At 43.9% G+C, this 20,727-nt stretch overlaps 1 protein-coding gene across 5 annotated transcripts in view; it reads left to right on the top strand.

Annotated features, from left to right (window-relative positions):
- The window catches only part of LOC116725779 (phosphatidylinositol 3-kinase regulatory subunit gamma-like), a 57,850-nt gene that overhangs the window by 24,099 nt on the left and 13,024 nt on the right, over positions 1 to 20,727 (top strand). The window contains exon 2 of one of the 5 annotated variants that reach the window (XM_032572154.1): positions 13,639 to 13,748. The exons of 2 other annotated variants lie outside the window; for them this stretch is intronic. Coding sequence is in view for 2 of the 3 variants with exons in the window: in XM_032572152.1 (XP_032428043.1) it covers positions 17,012 to 17,126 (115 nt within the window). In the remaining variant the exon portion in view is untranslated. Of the gene's footprint in view, positions 1 to 13,638; positions 13,749 to 16,627; positions 17,127 to 17,212; positions 18,730 to 20,727 lie in introns of those variants that run through there. 2 more of the 5 variants (XM_032572152.1, XM_032572153.1) reach the window with 2 other exon arrangements.

The following is a 20,727-nucleotide window of genomic DNA, read 5'->3' as shown; positions in this document are numbered from 1 at the left end:
TATTCGAAACAAGTCCGACTTTTACACGCCGGTCTGAACGACTCGGTTCTGATGTTTTCACCCAAAATGAATCGGATCTGATTTAGTTCTTCTGCAGTCTGAACGGTCATGTCGCATTTTATCCGACTTTTACGACGTTAACTTTAAACATGCGTCATAATTCTGCCAGGTGGTAAATCTGGACATAAACATGAATGAAAATCATTTTAAAATGATGATGAAAGCAGTCTGAGTCAGTAGCTGTTCAGTAGCAGTAGCTGCATAAATTATAATTACAAAATTAAATTAGCTTAATGGAAACATGCTAATTTTAAAAAAACTCATGTTTTTTTATAAAACGTTTTTGTGTTTCTATCAGATTTCAGATTTAATTTCAGCTCTACTGAAATTAGCATATTTTTTTCAAAACTGCAATGAAAACATTTTTTTTATATATATTTTCCTTTATTTAATCAGGTAAACCCCGTTGAGATCTAGATCTCATTTTCAAGAGGGACCTGAGCAAAAAATTTGCAATACATAGCAACCTGGTTACAAGATAAAAACAATTAATACATATGCACAAGTATAAAACAATAAAAACAATTTAATAACAATGACACTGTTTCATAGAATCTTGTTGCCTATCTTTAAGAACGGCTCGAAATAAGTCCAGTGAAATCATTTCCGACATCTTAAGTTCAGACTGCAGCTGATTCCAGGCTGTGGGGTAAAACACTGAATGCCTGTTTCACTGTTTCAGTTCAAAACGTGGAACATGCAGAAGAATAAAGTTACTGGAGCGAAGAGAACGAGAACTGAGTGGATAAATATGCTGGGGTTAGACCGAGTAAAGATTTATACATCAGGATCATTAAATGATTGTTTCTCCGTTCACTTAAAGGAGCCAATCAGCTTTTGCATATTTTTAACTATTTTAGGACCTATTTATTCTCTATTTATTTATTTCCTATTTATGCATTTTATAGCTAGTTTCTATGGAAAGGCTTATTTTTAATGAGGCTATATTAACCTGGGTTACAAAAGCATAAGTAGAGCCTCCTGCTCAACCAACCAGAATGCAGCGAGTGGTTTCTGGATGGTGAGTCGACAACAAAACTCTTTATCTTTTTCAGCAGCCATTGTACAACGCATAGAAAAAACCAGCTGACCAAATGGGCGGCGCTCTGCTGCGGTTGCTAGGTAACTGGCGGCGCTCTGCTGCGGTTGCTAGGTAACGGGCGGCGCTCTGCTGCGGTTGCTAGGTAACGGGCGGCGCTCTGCTATGGTTGCTAGGTAACGGGCTGCGCTCTGCTAATTGGTGATGTTACGTTTTGCAGGTTTTTGAAGCGACTCGTTTTCCAGACACAAAAAACATGAAGTTACTCTAAAAACAGCTGGGTGTTTTTTGAGGCAGTAGAAACTCAAATGGAAGAATAAAAACATCCAGAATGTGATTCTAACGATTTCCTTTAAAGCTCGGCGTTGCTCCAGACTTTCATCCTGATAAATTTTCTTGTTTCCAGTTTGAACTGAAACGTTTCTGCTGCTGAAAACTGAAACTGACGGATCAGATGTTTCTGTTTCCTTCCTGATTTTCTTCGGTTTCATTTGTCAGAAGGAGGAGGAGCCGAGGCTGGAGCCGATGGGACCCATCAGGGCTGCTGGGGTCAGAGGTCATGGAGGGGCGAGTCTGTGATGTAAACCTCCAGCCTTCCTGCTCCTCTTCATCACAGCCTTCCTCACTGAGCTGCAGGTTCAGAGCCAAACATTAAAACTCAGAAACACTTTAAAGACTCATTTATTCAGCTTCACACAAAGATTTATGTTAAAGTACTTAAAAAAATTATTTTAATAAATCTGTTTGAGAAGTGAGGATGAAATATGCAAGAAAGGGAATTGATAATAATGTGGATCTGTCCTCTGATTGAAATGATTAATAATTAAAACTCAGCGTAACAACACAGCAGAACTCAGCCTGGTCAGAAACACTAAAACATCTCATTGTCACAATTTGTTACTTTATATTCTAAATTAAACATTTTTAATTCTCTTTGTGTGGCTTTGTGTCAAAATATTTCCATCAAAAGTTAAACAGCTTTGATAAAAAAGATTATTTTGGTGAAATTCTGCATAATATTTGACTCCAGATTCCTTCACAGATAAATCCCCCAACTTTAGTTTTTTATTTTTATGTTTTACCAAAAAACTGAATTTTAAATGCGAATGTAATTGACTTTAGCTGGTGTGTTTGTGTGTCTCTGTCTCGACATCAGCACCAGAACTTTCCCAGACTGACTGTGTGTGTTTAGTAGCAGGAAGGTAGCCTAGCATTTCCTCAGTGCTTTGTAGCGTTAGCTTCTAGTAGCAGGAAGATAGCCTAGCATTTCCTCAGTGCTTTGTAGCGTTAGCTTCTAGTAGCAGGAAGGTAGCCTAGCATTTCCTCAGTGCTTTGTAGCGTTAGCTTCTAGTAGCAGGAAGGTAGCCTAGCATTTCCTCAGTGCTTTGTAGCGTTAGCTTCTAGTAGCAGGAAGGTAGCCTAGCATTTCCTCAGTGCTTTGTAGCGTTAGCTTCTAGTAGCAGGAAGGTAGCCTAGCATTTCCTCAGTGTTTTGTTGCGTTAGCTTCTAGTAGCAGGAAGGTAGCCTAGCATTTCCTCAGTGTTTTGTAGAGTTAGCTTCTAGTAGCAGGAAGGTAGCCTAGCATTTCCTCAGTGTTTTATAGCGTTAGCTTCTAGTAGCAGGAAGATAGCCTAGCATTTCCTCAGTGCTCTGTAGCGTTAGCTTCTAGTAGCAGGAAGGTAGCCTAGCATTTCCTCAGTGCTTTGTAGCGTTAGCTTCTAGTAGCAGGAAGGTAGCCTAGCATTTCCTCAGTGTTTTGTAGCGTTAGCTTCTAGTAGCAGGAAGGTAGCCTAGCATTTCCTCAGTGCTTTGTAGCGTTAGCTTCTAGTAGCAGGAAGGTAGCCTAGCATTTCCTAATAGAACTTGTAAACCAGCGGCTTCCCTTTGCCGGTTTCCCATTTTCTGATTCTGTTAGCAGTGATGCTGCGTCACTGTGGGAACCAGAACAGGTTGATTATTTCCTGTTTGACCTCTGACCTCTAGAACAATAGACAGTCTGGAGGAGGACGCCGCCCTCTGCTCTCCATCTGGACTGAAACTGACAAACATGAAATGAATCCATAATCTACAGATCAAACTTCATGTTTTCCTTTTAATTAAACCTTTTAAAGTTGATAACTTGATAAAAAGTTTTCCTCTTTATGAAAATCTTTCTCTAGTCTCCAGCATTGCCCCCTATAAGGTCTTTGTTTGTGACACTATTAGTGACAAGTCTGTGATTTTTTTATGGTTACAACTAAATTCAGAAATTTGTTGTCTAAAGAATTCATCTGATTGGATGAAGACAATCTGTCATTTGTTGCTGTGCTTCTTTTAAATTTGCTTTGAGTTGCTGACAGCCTGTTTTGCGTATGAAATTTCACAGCTTTTTGGCCTTGTTGGTGTTCCATACGTGAGAAACAGGACCGTCAAGAGAGAAGCATTTCAGACGTAAAATCTGAACACCAAACGTTATTGTTTGTTTCACAGAAATATTCGCTCACATCAGTTTCACTCAAACACAGACTTGCTGTTATTTTTTAGCAGAATTTAAATCCCATATTAATCCGGTTTCCAGGATTTCCTTTCTGTCTGAAGAATATTGACAAAATTAGGAATCTTAGGGATGTTGCAGGAAAATGAGTCCATGCATTAGAGAAACTTCACCTGGTCAGGCGATGCGTTTAGCTGTGATAATAAACTATATTTGGTTATATTTAAATCATCAAACTGAAAGCAAGCTGATGAAACCTGGGTTTTAATTTATCAGAGGAAACATTTTCTCCTGTAAACAGAATCAGAGATTTATCTGAAATGTTTGGTCTGCCTGATTTGATCAGTGAGAAAAAGCTTCGCCTGCAACATTCACGACATTTCTCTATGTCTAAAGAAAAACAGAAGACCTTTCTCTTTCTAACTTATTATTAAGGAATCCGCTTGCTGGAAAAGTAAAAATTTGATTCTGAACCGACGAGCCGGAGAAATTTTTCTTCTGTCCAGGAGACGATGAATGTTCCACCGTTCCTCTCACATTTCCTCTCAGGCTGCCGGGAGCGGAAATCTCTCCCTCCGATTCCTCCTGATGAAGAAATCTGCTGCAGACAGAAGCGGGAGAGATTTTTTAGGCTGCATTCACACCAACACGGCTCGGTCCGCCTTAATCCAACTCCGGTCCGTTTGCGTAGAAAGTCCAGTTCGGTTGGTGAGGTGAGAACGCTTATCGACCTCTGACCTCTGGTCGTCTAAACTTTGGTCTGAACGCCAAGAGGAGAGGAGACCACTCCAAAAGAAGGAAGTGGACTACAGAGCAGGGCATTCTGGGTAAATACAACCAAAGCTAACATGCTAGCCTAGCGCTAGCAGCAGAAATGGCTCCTGGTCTTCAGCCAAAGACTAAAGAGAGAAATCCTCCAACACTAAAATCTGACGCCTCCATCTTGTTTCCATCTGGTGAAGAAGGAAGTTGCTCTCAGTGTCTTCAGAGGTTTTTGTGTCGTTTCCTTCAGTGGTTCTTGGTGCAGTGCCCCCACAGGCCAGGAGGGGAACAGGTTGGTTTGACTCAGAACCACAGCACCAGGAGGTGGAACAGATGATGGAGTTCTGGTTCCAGTAGAACCGGGTCGACCGGACCATCATGAGGAAATCACTCTGAGCTTCCTCAGAACTGATGGTTGTGTATTTTTTCTGGTTCTTTCTTTCATTTGAAGTAAAACTTTAATGATGCTTTCTGTAATGTCTAGTTTTTGTCTGTCTGGTGAAGCAGTGGACCAGATTTCTGTCCAGTCCCAGTTTGACGGTTCCAGGTTATCTTTGGGTCAGTTCTGCTTTGTTATGAGCAGATGATGTGATTCTGTTGGTGCTGTGTCATCAGTGTTGGCGTATAAGCTGTTTATAAAGAGAAGGGGAGTTAGGACAGAACCTTGTGGAACACCATTGGACACGTGAAGTCAGGTGTGAAATCATCTGAACCAAAATATCACTAATGACTGAAAATCAGTATAATTCTGGAGAAAGTCTCTGGAAACCTCTTTCCTTTGTGTCGGTGAATCCTCCTAAATGATGAATCCGTTTCCTGATTGGTTCTGACATGGAGGAGCAGACTGCACCCTGCTGGATGGTGGCGTTCCTCAGGGTCAGGTCCATGAAGCGTTTCACCAGAGGAACGTCTCTGTGAAGTAGAGCAGATCTGGAATCTCCGGCTCTATCCTGGATAAAGTCTGTATCTGTTCACTGCAGATCAGCTCTCTGTGATAATGTGGCATTCAGGCTGCTGACCTTGTGGAGGAGCCAATCAGCAGGCTGCGGCCTCGTCGTCATCCCGCGGCCGCCTGGGAGCTGCAGACGTTATCATGCGGCTGAAGCGCCGAGGTCAGAGCGCGAATTGAAAATCCCCAAATCTGATCCTTGGATTAATTTAAACGAGGAACTGTCTGCATCCCGGCATTAACCCCCACCACCATCGCAGCTCCATATGTGAGCCCCCCCTCCCCTCACAGAGGTCACGAGGTCAACCCAGAGCGGACATAAATCTGTGGCCTCGCCGTCGACCTCCGACCCCTCCCCCGCCCTGTCTGCAGCCGGCTGTCTGGTGAAGATCGCTGATACTGAGCTGCTGAAAGGCTCCCTGTGTCCTGGCGATAACACCAGGGCGGCGGCGGCGTGGGGGGCGGCGGCGGCGTGGGGGGCGGCGGCGCGTTGTCCTCCGTCTGATAACGCGTCACGCTGTGGGCTCTTAACGCCGCCGGCCCCGTCCGGCCGCTGCCATTGTTCTCCAGTGTTAATTATCCCACCATGAGCCGCGCAGGTTCAGCTGCATGTTGCTTTTAACAACGTTGATGAGAAATTAATGCGCTGGAGACAAAACCGGAACCAAAGGAGAGACGGATCCGACAGCAGGAATAATTGCACAAAACAGCGTTAAATTAAAACAGAGGAAGCGGCTTCACTTTGGCCGACCAATCCTTCCTCCAAAGAGGGAATCGTCGTTCTGACTTCTAAAACCTTTAGCGTACGCTGCTAATGTGAACTGAATGGCTAACGAAAAATGTTTCAATCATATTCCTGTGGACAAGTTTAGCTCTTTACTGTCTGCGGTAGACAGGAGACGTTCGGTGACATCCCATAATATTATTTAGAGCCAAAAAAGGTAAAAATATTAACAGGTAAATCAAAAGAAAGCAGGACTGACATGTCACTGGATGGTCTGCGCCTTACCAGAGGCACAAAACCCAAAAACAAGTGTATGTCCAAACCTCCAGCTCTGTCCTGCTTTTAGAGATGGTTCTTTTTCTACTTCCTGTTTATCACAGCCATGCGTAGCGTCAACAGCTCATGAATTTACGCTTCGCCTGGTTGATTCGTTCCAAACAGAAACACCTAATTGACATTTTCCTTTTTCTTTTCTTTTGTGTGACATTTCAAAAGTTCACTTTAAAATTCACATGACAGTTGGATGGAAATGAAGTTAGCAACGACTTTATGACTAGACTGGCCAATTACAGGAAATAACAGCGACTGAATAAATTAAATGATTGAAAACGTCGGTTTTTCAAAGGTTTCATTTCCAGCCTCATTGATTTTTTCCCCACATCATTCAGTCCCAATAGAAACGACATGAACAGATGAGCAGAGATCAGGGAGGAGCTCCCAGTACCGGAGCCGTTAGCCCACTGAACCAACCTGCTGCTGTAAGAAGGTCAAACTGAACCAGAAACTGGTTGTGATGCCAATGTTCTGGTGGTTTCTTGTCTTTTAGAGGAGCTGCTGGATCAAATATTTATTTCAATCTCTGAAATGTTCAGCATGACGGAGGCGTAATCACCCTGTGGAAAAACTTTCCTGCTGATTATTTTTAGCTGAAGATCAGCAATAAAACATGAACTTCTATGTTAATCTGAATGGAAGTGTTTAAAATCCCTGCGGGGTTTTTAAGGGAATACTCAGAAATGATAAATTTCTCCAGCAGGATTTGGTTGTTTCAGCAGATTTGATCCATATTTTAGGACAGAAACAGAATAAAATGTCACCGACTTATTCTGATGCACTTTTAAATCCACGATTCTGGGAAATTTAATGTTACATTAATGTTTGTAGAGATGTTTTTAACTCTGCTCTTTAGATTATACGTTTATTCTGGGTGACATTTGTTGGTTCATCTCAGGTTTCTGTTCAGATTTGATTCTGATGAAGAGAATCTGCAGGTTCCTGGTTTAATCAAGTCTTTTTTTTACTGCAGCTCATCAAATGTTTGGCAAAACCTGACAACAGATTATCATATATTCCTCTTCCTTAATCTGCAGCCACTGACAGGTGAACCTGTTCTCAAACATGCATTACTGTAGAAATCAGTTTATGAAGGTTTGGTTTTCGACCTGGAGGTCTGTATCAAACTTAAACGTTGCTCTAAGCTAACTCAGGTTATATGACTTAATAATCTAAATCATGTAAGTTTTAAGTTCTCTTAAAGCAGACTGTATTTTGTCAGATTCTCTGCTGCAAACCAGACGACAACATGGTGTCAGGCTGGTTGGATTCTGGATTCATGAAACATCAGCAAAGAACTGAGAGATTAAAATAGTTTAAAATAATCTTCAAACGATGGAAAATAAAGATTTCTGGAGAAACAGAAACTCTGTCAAGTTAGTTTTGGAGCTACACACACACAGACACACAAAGGTAATTATAGTTAACTAAAACTAACTAAATAAAAGCTGAAATTGAGAAAATATTTTGTTAACTGAAATAAAAACTATTGGGAAAAACTGTAACTAAGTGAATTATATTTTGCGTTTATAAAGCTAACTAAAAGAACTGAAATTACAGATATAATATCCTTTGTATTCATGTTTTTGAAAGTATTTATTATCCTTTCAAACTGATGTGACATTGATTTATTTTGCGACATTCATAAATTATTGAATAAACAAACAAAAACAAAGGTTCTTACAGTTTTCAGAGTTTCAAGAAGTTTCTGTCCAGAGCACTGATATTACTAGCATGATGCTGCCTCTGCCATATTTGACACGCGGTGGATTGTTTTTAGTTTTAAAGTCTCGTCTTGTCGGTGTTTGTTTCTCCAGAAGACGTTTTGTTTGTGCATGTCTGCAGACCGCCGTTCGTCCAGCAGATTAACGGTCATGATTTGAACTTTGGTGGTTTCCTGTCATCTGAGGAGGAAAGTTTGAATCTTCTTCCTGGTTCAAGACTTTCCCAACCTGTAGATGTTGGTGGAGGTTTTTGGGCGTTTTCATGAGGTACTGGTCAGTCCAGAGCCAGTCATCATCACTCACCAGAACCTGTTGGTTCTGTGACGTTCACGGGTTTTGCTGTTCATGCGCATCTTAGCGGCTGTTTGTGGTTCTGGTCCTAAATGTGAACTCATGCTCCCTGTTCTGTAGATCATCTCGTCCTGGAAGAAAAAGGTTGATATGAATCATGAAAAGCCCCAAATGAATGTGATGTTCTGATGTTCTGACGGGTCCGACAGAACTTGGTTCTGTTCATAAATGAGTGGCTCCAGGACTCTGCGGTCTTTTGTAATTGGACCGTTCATTAGCTTGTTAGCTAAATCCTCCATCTCTGTCTCAGTGCAGAGCCTCTTATCTGACAAGGTTTACTCTGAATAAACAGTGGAGGAACTTGGACTCTTCCTGCCGGCTCATCTCATTAATGTGGTCCAATCTGTCGTCATCCTGTTAGGGGATTACATCCACCTGCAGCTCTGCTCACACTGAGCGCGCTCGTCTTCTCTGATGGGCCTCTAGAACCTGCAGGGTCTGGTTCCAATCGTCTGGATCATCCAGGCTAAAGATGTTAAGAGTTTCTCTAATTTTTGGTTTTGGTGCCAGGAACCGAAGGAGCTACGCCGCGAAGGCGGGGCTAGGTCCACCCAGGCGTTTTAACAGCGGAATGGTTGCCATGGAGATTGGAATATTTCTCAAACATGAAAGCGTCGGGCGTGCCGTGGTGGTGTAGTGGTTAGCGCGACCCGTATTTGGAGGCCTTGAGTCCTCGACGCGGCCGTCGCAGGTTCGACTCCCGGACCCGACGATATTTGCCGCATGTCTTCCCCCGTTTCCTGTCAGCCTGCTGTCATATAAGGGACACTAGAGCCCACAAAAGACCCCCTGGAGGGGTAAAAAAAAACAAACATTTCCTTCCTCACTTTCTCCGCCATGTTGTGTTGCAGCATAGCGTTTATTCTGTACCCAGAATGCATTGCTGTGGAACAGCAGCCTGTAGTTACACAGTAAACAGATTTATTGATTTTAAACTTAGAGAAATATTTTGTTTAGCGCTTTTGCTAACATTGAAAACATTTTGACTACCTGTAGTTTAATAGTAAATAAAATCTACTCATGTCTTGGACTGATCAATACTTTTTAATCTTTTTAATCCAGATTAAACTAAAAACAAAATGTATGCCACAAGAATCAGTTCAGCTTGAATGAAAATCTTTCATTTCAACATAAAATATTGGTGCAGAGCAAAGAAAAGTCTCTGGACGCCCCCGCTTCCTAGGAAAGGGTTCGCCACCCTCTGAGCTTTGTTTGGACCTTTCCAGGACCTGCTGGCCTGGTTCTGGAGCGCACAGGTCCTCCAGCGCTGCCGACCGGCTGCTGCTGCTGCGGGAATAATGCTGAGCCATGGTGCTGCCATGGCAACCGGGAGGGAGGGCGGTGTGTGGGCCGAGAGCAAATATAGCAGCGAGGGGGAGGAGAGCAACGAGAAACCCAAACAAAAGATCCAAACTGGAGACGTCACCAGAAATCTGCAGAGGAAAAATAAAGATGCTGCTCAGCAGATCAAACCTTTCAGAGCATTGCATCATGGGAACGCTCACATTGCAGGATGACTTCACCTGAGTCGGGATTATCGGCCTGCATGGAGGGGGCGGGGCCAGAGGAGGGCGGAGCCAGTAACCTGGAGGCGGAGCCTGGTAGAGGGATGTTAACAGATTTTTCTGTCCTTAGTGGAAAATGTGCTTATTCCTAAATAAAATGCAGGTTGGGAAGCTGGAATACTTGGAGTTATGTTATTCGACGGTATTGGGTGGCGATAAACTCCAGCTTCTATGGTGGCGCTGAGACGGTTTAACTGTGTGTTAAACCTTTTAAAGTACATAATAAAATGTTATGGCTGATGACAGCAAATGGCGAAACAAATACCAAATGCCCGACTGATGTAAACTCCAAAACACAAAACCTTTCAACAGAGAAACGCTGCGAACGAATCATCCTCCAGTCACAGAAAACAGCAGCAAAAACCTGCAGTTAATAAAACAAATTGTAATGAAAAATGTTGCAACCTCGGGAATAGAAACAATAGGGAAAACGCAGCAAATTGCACAAACAGCAGTAAGTCCTCCGGACCACTAGGGGGAGTATGCAGTAGTTAATATTACCTACTAAACATGCTGCTGTTCTATAAAATTGTAAAGTTCACGACTCTTCTTTCTTCCTACATCTTTATCCTGAACATCCTGTCTTTACTGATGGTCTGTTCCTGTGTGATTTGGCTCGACTCCCCCTAGTGGTGTGGAGGACTTTTGATTTGTGGTGTGAACTTGGAAATTTTTAAACTTTCTATTTTTGCTATTTTCCTATTTGCTTCTATTTTCTGCTGTTGCAGCATTTTTCTTTTTCTTCTGCATCTTTGTGTTTGTTTTGGAGTTTGCATTATTTATATGTTTCCTGCGTCTGTCGGCCTCCATAGAATAGACAGTTAGAAGCATTTGTATGCCTTGTGGCCCCTGATCCCCATGAATCCTGATCACAGCTGTTTCTGTGATCTGAATCATCCTGTCTGAACTGAATCTTCTCCTGGAGATCTGTTTCCACCGGGACCAGTCTTCAGAGAGCGGCCGCTCTTCTCAAACAGGGGGGATAGTTGGACTCCTCTCTGTGGCGCTGGAGGCAGAGAAGATGCTTCATGATGGCGTTAGGACCAGGATGCGGGTGAATCGGGGCGGCTGTGTGCGCTCACAGCCGGAGCATATGCTGCAGGAGGAACCGGGACGTCAGCGGCACGGCGTCTGCAGTGAGCCTGCAGAGAGGCCATATTTTCTGTCACAGCTACATTTGGCCGCTGAGCAGCGCTGAGCTCACATCCTGCTGCACAGAGTCAGACATGCTGGGAAATGATTTGCTGTTTTAAACAGAGTCACCAACAGCTACACATTTACAGCTGAATGCAGGTCATCCAGTTTATTCACACAGTTTGAGAAAAAAAACACAAGTTTTTGACTTTGTTCTCGCTGTTGTTATATTTATGTTTTTCATGGAAATATGAATATTTACAGTTGAGGAAGAGAAGGATGAACGGTCCGAATCCGGATCTGAAGGAAGAATCCGTCTCTGTAGCGCCGCCCTGGAGGCAAAAATCTAAACAGTTCATGTCCAGCATATGTGGGGTCTGCAGAGCTGGTAACTGCAAGCTGACCTCCTGACCCTTGACCTGTACAGGTCCTGGATGGAGGGAGGCTCAGCTCTGATGGTTCCCTTCAGTCTCCACCGGTCCGGTTCTGTTGACGACCCAAATCACACACAGGAAGACCGTAGCTGTTAGCGTCCAGTGCTAACATGGTTAATTCATATTGAGGTTTATCTGCTGTTTGAGAGACAACAGACTAATAAGGCCTGACTAAGAAACTAATTGAATTACAACAATAAAGTAAAATGAGAAAACAGCTGCACTTTATTCTGGCAATGTTACAACTTCATTCTCACGTTATTTTAATGGTTTTATCGCATTATTATGACTTTATTCTCATAATTTTAAGATCATTCTTAGCCTGTGACTCTGTTGTTCTTGCTGTGGGTCTCCAGTAGTTTCAGACTGTAGTTATTCGGTGGCAGCTGTGACCTCTGACCCCGGTGAATACCAGATGTTTACTGTTATTCCTGCGATGTGAAACATCTGGTCCGGCTCAGACCTTAAACTGAGTTTGGTTATTTTTGGGATAAAGATTCCTGTCATTGTTATCAGAGAAGCAAATCTATAATTAATAAATGGATAAATGAAATGCCCGTCGTATACCACCAAATTACATCATCAGTCAAGTTTATTTGTTCTGCACATTTCAGAAACAAGGCAGTTCAACGTGCTCTACGTTATAAAAACACAAAAATACAAAGTTATTACACCATCATATAATCACCAGTTTGAGAACAAACATTACATTTTGTCATCTGCCATCATCAGAATCATCAATGAGCATCAAATATGTTGATCAATATTCCAGTTATTGTGGTTTGGAAGCAGCTCTTACCAGCTGGGTCTGCAGCCCAGATGTAAAGAATCTCAGTGTTTCGGCTGTTTTTCAGTTTTCTTGAAGTTTATTCCAGATTTGTGGTGCATAGAAGCTGAATGCTGCGTCTCCATGTCTGGTTCTGGATGCAGAGGAGACCAACGTGAGCAAATATTTAATTTCTCATAAAATGCAGACAGATATTTATTAACGTTTTAACTGTTTGTTAATTCTTTGTTTTACCATTTTGAGGACATTCATGACCTTGATGTGTCCTGAAACATGAAGGTCGCGATGTTCCAGGACACACCATGGCCTGATGTGTTTTGATCTAAATTCTGCATTAGATCAAAAAATATTTATGTGTTAGAATGGCCTAGTCAAAGTCCAGACCTAAATCCAATTGGGAATATGTGGCAAGATCTGAGTCTGTTTGAAGATGCTGGCTCCGCCCCTTTTAGAGAGGATAGTGGGGATTATTGAGACGTTGTGGTGTTTGGTGCTGTTGGAGGCGCCAGAGGAAGGTCGTTGGTTTGACCTTCAGAAGTAGGACAAAGTTTTGAAACTTTTTCTTTTCATGAGTTCCTGGTTCCTTCTGACGCAGCGATCAACTGTGTGCTGATTTACTTCCTGCTGCCTTCACCTCCTGATCAGATACTTCCTAATTCTGCAGGGTCTCCTGCTGTAGCTGAGGTCAAAGGTCGTCCGATGAATCCTGGTTAATCAGCTGATTCCAGGCGGAGTCGTCCTTGTGGCGTTTTGATGTCACAGACTGGAAGCTGCGGCCGATAAGCCGGCGGTCGCCAGGTGTCGGTGGGTCATCAGAGCCGGCCGTATCGGTCGGCCTCTATCTCTGGAAAAACGTTTCTGTTTGGACGAACCGTCGGCTTTTAGCTTTGGCTCGGCTTGCAGGTGGTGTTTGACCTCAGAGAGATAACGGCCTGATTACAGCTGAACTGCTTGTTCTTCTGGGACAACGGCGGAGGTTTGAGGTTGTTCAGGAACAGAAAACGTTTCCAGGGACAGCGGCGTCATCGGAATCCGCCTGCTGCTCCCAGTTTGAACAGAAACGTGAGCGAAGCTGATAGGCTGACAGGTGCAGCAAAGCGCCGGGACGGAGCGAGCCGATAGGCTGACAGGTGCAGCTTTAGCAGGATCTCAGCTCTTCTCCATGCTGGTGTATGCAGTCATCTGCAGATTCATTTCTGTCACTAGTGAGAAATCTTCATCACTTAGATGTGCTTAAAAATGCAAATTGTGTTGAATTATTGATGCGTAAACCTGGAACCAATTATCTTTAGTGTTTCTTCAGGACCTGCTGGCGGACATCTGACCCCTCGACAGTTTGAGACTTAAGAGCAGTCGCTCCAAGGAGAGACACGTTCAATCACCCTTCACCAGAACCACTTCAATCTGTTGAAGGTCAGTTTTCCTTCCATCAGCAGGCCCAAGAATGAAAAATCTGTTTGTTTTTAATGGTCATTAAATGCATCAACACTAAAAACTCTGCGAACACACCGACAGACAGCATGTTCTCGGTTAGGGAATGAAAACAGGAATAATCTGGAGCATTCTTTGGGTTTTTGGATCCCAAACTCCTGCTTCCCTCCAGGAACCTTGATGGTCAACATCTGCAGAGTTTGGAGACATTTACCGTCATCAGCAGCTCCACAATTACTGAAGGCCAAACCATAACACCGCCACCACCGTGCTGACCAGAGGAGCTGCTCCTCTTCGTCTGTCTTCGTCTCATCTGACCAGAAAACCTTCCAGAATCCTGCAGCTTTTTGTGAGGATCAGGAACTGGAGTCAGGCCAACTTGAGAACAACTAACAGCTAACAGTGGTGAGCACTGCTAGCTAGAAAGCTAGCTACGCTAAACCTAAAGTGCTAACTATAAAGATTACTTCTGCTAGCGCCAAAGCACCACTCCAACATGGAATTTAGCAGAAGCTAATGCTAACGTGCTTTTCTGACATGACATTTAGTGAAACCTTCTGTTAAGGTGCCACTCCAAGATGATATGTAGCTAAATCTAATGCTATAGCTCTACACCAGCATGGTATTTAGCAGAAGCTAATGCTATTGACCTCAGAAGATTAAAGTTATGAATTTATGACCCCAATCCACTTCTTTAGGCCCAATGCATGCTGGGTCATGCATTTCCTGCTGTGTTTGCATCTCATTCAGAATGCACCGACCCAGGTGTCTGGGGGGTAATTAGAGCGGGGCGGTCTGCTGTCGTCGGGGCAGTTAAACGGCCGCAGACGGGGCAGATTAATTCCCCCGCGCCTCTTTGTGTGACCAAGCCCAGAGTCAGTTCCTGTGTCATTGTTGGGCTCCATCTGCGCCACACACACAGCGGCAGCAGCAATTAAAGCTGGTTGACACACTTCAGGGTCCGGCACGAGCCATCTGGGAGAAAACGTAATACAGCAGCTTTAAACACACCCACTCTTCCTCCTCCTCCTCTTCCTCTGCTGTCCTCAGACGGACGGACCAGCAGGCTTTTATTCATCCTGAAGTGGGACGCCACAGACGCTCTGGGCAGCTGTAATTACTGACGCCAGCTGATATTTTATTGATATTATGCTATCAGCTGCAGATTACCATGTGGGGGCGTCTGGGTCTGGGTCCTGTTGTTCTCCTCCAACTGGGTCCAGTTCATGTTCCAACAGATGAAAGAAATAGATGTTGGTTGGGATTTTTCTGCAAAATTAGATTATTTTTCAAGAAAATATCCTTTAATTTCTTTCTTTAATGTTTTTAACCATTTGTGAAGAACAGAGAACTCATTTTAAACTGATATGCTTCCTTTTATTTTAAAAACAAACTTTCTTCTGTATTCCGATTCACATGGAAATGTAACTTTAAAACGCAGCGATGGAGCAGCGCCATGCATGTCGATATGTGGTAAACCTACTGATCTGAATGAGGGATGGACTCATCAGGATTTGTTATGTTTTTGTCCTTGATATCATTCCAAGTTATTTAATAATCGAGGTCCAATTCTTCATACATGTACTAAAATCAACCCCCTCATAGATTTGGGTTTTTTTTTTAGTGTTATCACACCAAAATGTTCAGATCAACAAACTCTGGCTATGTTCAGCAGGAAATACGACTCAAACTAAATGATTTCATGTTTTCCGACTGTAATTGACTTTCATGGCAGCCTGAACGGCCCGTTTCCGATGTTTTCACCCAAAAATAACTCAAATTGGTGCCACTTCTATATGTGGAACTAAATCGCATCCAATAGTTTTCCAAGCATCTGAACCAGGTTACGTTTTATCCATCGTTGATGGGAGCCACACATCATAATTCTGCAGCAGAAGATGTCAGACGGTAATTCTGGAAAGGATTATATCGAAGTGACTGAAAGCAGTCTGAGTCAGTGAACACATCACATTCCAACCCCACCACTCCCACTCCACATCCAAACAGACTTTTGTACTTTCAGCAGCTATGTTAGCCTAGCATTAGCATGTTCATTCTCTGTTTTGATGTGACTTGTTGATAGCTGTGTTTGAATCTTGTTTCATTGTGTTTGCATTCAGTGTTGCATTATTTCATTATGCTTTGTTGAAATGTGTTTCTGCTCAGGTTTCTGAATCGCATTTCAATCAGGTTGGGGTCTGAACTTTAGCTAGACCATTGCCATTCTGCTGTAGATTAGCTGCTGCTAACCTGCTTACTGAGGCTTATAGAGTCTTCAGAGGTTCTGGTCATTTTTGAACTTCAACCTCTGCACTTGGGCTGAATCTGCTGGGATATTCACTCATGTTAAAAGTGGCTCTACCTGAGATGTTTTCCTCTTGGGAATAAACTTTCTCTCTGTAAATGAATCAACTCCACAATTTGGAAATAACTTAACACCAGATGTGTTTTAATTTCGCTGGAAAACCACAGTTAAACTGATTCATTATCATCCACCAATAGATATATTTCTTAGGAGAACTGGAACTGGAGGTCAACGGCTGACGGCATTCTCCTCCTGAGCCTGGAGCTCTGCGCATGCGCGCAGTGGCTGGTATGTCAGGAGGCGGGAGAGTATGGGGTTTCCCACTCTGATTTGTACACCAGGGGTGACAGAGCGATTTTAAAAAGACTTCTGCAACTAAAACCTCGATTTGATGGACAAATAAATTCAGAACTTCGGTTCTGATTCCTTTTAAAGTCTTAAAATAATATAATTTATTAGCTGCAATCGTTTTTCAGCGAGATCCCATGTTTTAAATACCCCGTCCATCCCGTAGTGTTCCTCGGTGGAGTGGTACGGTCCGGCCGGTGTCTGACTCCGCCAGGCCAGCCTCCATTGCTCACTACTCGTCTAAAAATGGAGCCGATAGGACGGAGGTTTGTGTGGAGGAGAAGGAAAGGAGACCGCTGATAGACATGGAGCTAACGGCCCGATTTTAATTTGTGTTTTAATGGAGCGGACTTTTGTTCAGGCATAGTGGGCCTCCATGAAGAGCCCCGAGCTGTTAGCATGTGTGAGAAAACAGCCGAAGCCCGGAACTCGCTTTTCGCTTTCTATCTATTTATTTTACTCTGAAGCAGGCATTCAGACGGACGACTTGCAGGTTTATAGATAGACTAACTTATACCTTAAACAGATTTTATTATAATTATACACGTCGGTTTGTTACTTTCGGCCGTTTTCACCCGTCCCGTTGAAAGCGATGTACAACACGGTGTGGACGGCAGAGAAAACCGGAGAGGACGGAGACTGGCGGGACGTGATGATGCCCTATTCCACCGAGCTGATCTTCTACCTGGAGATGGATCAGCCTCCAGGTAGGCGGGGGTACCGGGAGGGACGAGACACGGGAGCGGGCCATCTGGCTGTAGGGGGCGAGGTGGTGCTGTGTTCGGTTTGGTTCCCCCTGGAATCAGTGGAAGGTTTAACAGCTTCGTCCCGCTGGACTCCATTAATGCTGGACTAGCTTCTGATTCAGAGATGTTTAAAGGAATATTCCACACATTTTAAGTGCTTTATTTCAGATTAAGAAACTTGGAGTGAATTTCTATAAACTGACCATTATGTCAAAGCTTTTTTTTTCTTTTTTTAAACCATGTAAACTGCGTTAGTTGCCCTAAATCCCAAACCTTTATTGAATAATCTGTAAACCAGCCCAGGTTTGTCTAAAGACTGAATTCTTGAACATTTGAGGTAAAGGAAATGGTAAAAAAAAAATTTGCTTTACCTGAACTTTCCCCAATAGCCTGCAGCTTTCACCAGTGGAAAAAACCCATGTTTAGAGGAAGAATTTTGTCATCTTTACCTGAAATAAGGTGGTAGAGATGCTTTAAAATCCTCATTTTTATTCTTATTAGATTCACAGATAAAAGCTACATGGTTTCCACACCATAAATATTGGGATTGTTTTCTGACTGCGTGGATGCATTCCTCTGCCTGATCTTTGTCTGTTTGGACACATATTACATAAATTACAGCAGCAGATCTGCTTCTCTTTGTTAAAGTGACAGATTGTTTCCTGCAGACTGATTCTGGGTTTCTAACACAAACCGTCTGTTAGCGGCTAGCAGCTCTTCAACAGGACTTTATGCAGTAATCTGTCATTTTTGGACGATGTTTGATTGGAGGTGAAATAGTTCAGCGTTTCCTGTGAATCAGCAGCTTTAGTTCTTTATTTCTGGATCTTTCTGAGCTCAGCGCTGCGTTCAGGGGGGATGGGGATTCAGACGGAGTAAAACCCGGACAGAATCCTCCGTCCGTCTTCTCTGCAGTGTATTTCAGTGCCTGTTACCGGATCGCTGCGTCTTCCTGCTTCATGCGTTCCTCATTGTGTCGAGTCACCACCGACCCGCTGAGGTCCGGTGAGAACCGGGTCGGTTTCCTGGACCTTTGAGCTGCAGGTTGATGATCATCCTGATGCGACGCTGCAGGAAAACGACTCGGCTGAGTTTCTGCAGCGTTTTGTTGCTCCTCATCTTCTCTGGTTCTGGTTGGTTGGTTTGATGGTTTTCAGACAGAACCTCTGTGATCGCGTCGGAGGCGGACGTGGTGCTGCTCTGTTTGGACCTCTAAGGCCCGGTTAGAGGAGGCGAAGCATCAATCAGCTGATCAAACCTCCACCAGCTGCACAACAAATCCAGGCAGTAGACGGGTTCTGCTCCAGGTCCGGTTCTGCTCCCCTCCACAGCTCAGACCCGGTCCGGTTCTGCTCCCACCTGTTGGGTCTGGCTCCTCCTCCGTCCTTTCTTCCTCCTCAGAGCCCCGCCCCCTCCTGCCAGGCTGCGTCCTGATTGGCTGAGGCTTCGGGTTTAGGAGCGGCCCGGCCCGGTCCGTTCCTCAGTCCGACAGAGCGTTGAGGAGGAACAGCTGAGGTCCGGTTGCTTGGCAACATGCAACTGATGGACGGCACCGTGCAGGACGGTAGGACTCGGACCTTCATTCCTCCAGCGGCTCTGGTTCTGATCCAGAGTCACGTGATCCCTACTCTTGCAGAACTTCCAGAACTTTCTGTGTTTCTGGGCTCAGGACAGTTTAAAGCTTCAGTCCAGCAGAACCGGGTCCAGTTCCTCCAGCTGCTGCAGAACCAGCATGGTTCTGATTGTTCTGATCCGTCAGTCTGATCAGCTGCAGCCTGAACTGAACTGACCTGGTTCTGATCAGCTGTTCTGCTGGGTCCGATTCTTTTTAGTGGACTTTGTCTCTCGGTGTGTGTGTCTCGGTGTGTGTGTGTGTTGTGCTCCTTTGTCTGCCGCCTGTCGGCCCCTTTGTTCCCCTCGGCTCGGTGTGGTCCGGTTGGAAAACGGTTCCAGCTCCTCAGTGGTTCTTTGTTTGGGCAGTTCTGGTTCGGATGCAGGATGACCTGGTTCTGGTTCTGGACCTGAAGGACTTGATGGAACAGAAACATGGGTTCAGTTTCTGGTTCATCTGTTTTCTGCTCCTGATCAAACCTCAGATCAGTTAGTTTAGAGATTTGCACTTTATGAAACTATAATTACTGTGTGTGTGTTTATTTAGGTGTGTGTGTGTGTGTGTATCTGTGTGGGTGTGTGTGTGTGTATCTATGTGGGTGTGTGTGTGTGTATCTATGTGGGTGTGTGTGTGTGTGTGAGCCACGTGTTCCTGACTGCAGAAAACTTTCTAAACCTGTTGGTTTAAATGAGAAGCTGAGCTGCAGCTTCCTGGTTTCCTGCAGGAGATGCTGGACCTGATGCTGATGCTGCTGCAGCTGGTGATGCAGCTGGTGCTGCAGCGGCGGCTGCGTCTTACTTTGTGACTCTGAACTATTGTTTGTGGAGGAGACAAAATGTTCCAGCAGCTGCAGCCAATCAGAGGTCGGCGCTCCATCAGAGCAGCAGGACGGATCCTCCAGTCAACGAGCTTCACCTAATTCATTCATTCATTCATTCATTCATTCATTCATTCCAGGTTTGTTTTCCTCTCAAGTTTACAAGCTGCTGATTTTCCTGAAACATTTTCATTCTTCAGTTTTTTTGAACATGTCAGATTTTCTGTCGGCTGCAGACAAAGAAACTCAGCAGGAAAGGAAATATTAATATTTGTTTATTAAAGCTTTAACCAGTGAGATCACATGCTCTCTGGTAAACGACTACGGCTGCAGCCAATTACAAAATTATTTTAGGAATCGATTATTCAGACAATAAGTTTGTCCACGAGGCACGGTGGTGAAACCTGAAACTGCTGCTGCGCCAGATTCGCAACCGGCTGTTGCTAGGCAACCGGAGAGTCGGTTGTGCAGAGTGAGTTAGTTAGTTGTTGGTTTAGCTACCTGTGACAGGCTGAGCGGCTGGGAAATGCCTGTTTTGGATCTGATTTCAGTGAAGTTATTGAATATTCTATCAGTGTATTATCTATTGATATTGATCACGTGTCTATTGTGACAGATATTATTGAACCTGAACCGACCTGGTGGGACTTGGAGCTGCACAACAAACTGGGTTGTTTCCATCAACAGCTTTTTATTTTGAGGCGTCGCATTAGAAGAGGTTGATGGAAACAACAAAAATCCAAAACGGTTTACTCAATTTCTCCAAAACGTTTTTCCGTTTTAATGATTATCTTTGGCTTTTCTGGAAGAGTCAACGAGCCAAAGGAGAAATGAAAGCAGTGAACGTTTCCCTCCAGAGGAACCAAACCTCTGGATCAGACAGCAGGACGTCTCTGGTCCATGTCACTTAGCAACCTCTACTTCCTGTTTATTACAGCATGCGTAGCGTCAACATCTGATGACATCACGCTTTGTGTCGCCTGGTTGGTTGGCTCCAACCCAGACCGGTCAGAACTGTTTCTGGACGATAAATCTTCCGACGTTATTGCGATAAACGGAAATATCGATCTTTTCAGACCATTTTCCAGTTATATGATGCTACTGGCATAATAATTATAATTATCATATTCTCA

This window comes from Xiphophorus hellerii, chromosome 9 (assembly GCF_003331165.1).
Source record: "Xiphophorus hellerii strain 12219 chromosome 9, Xiphophorus_hellerii-4.1, whole genome shotgun sequence".
NCBI classification, from domain to species: Eukaryota; Metazoa; Chordata; class Actinopteri; order Cyprinodontiformes; family Poeciliidae; genus Xiphophorus; species Xiphophorus hellerii.
The sequence above is the reverse complement of the archived record's forward strand: the minus strand, read 5'-3'. Positions and strand labels throughout refer to the sequence as shown.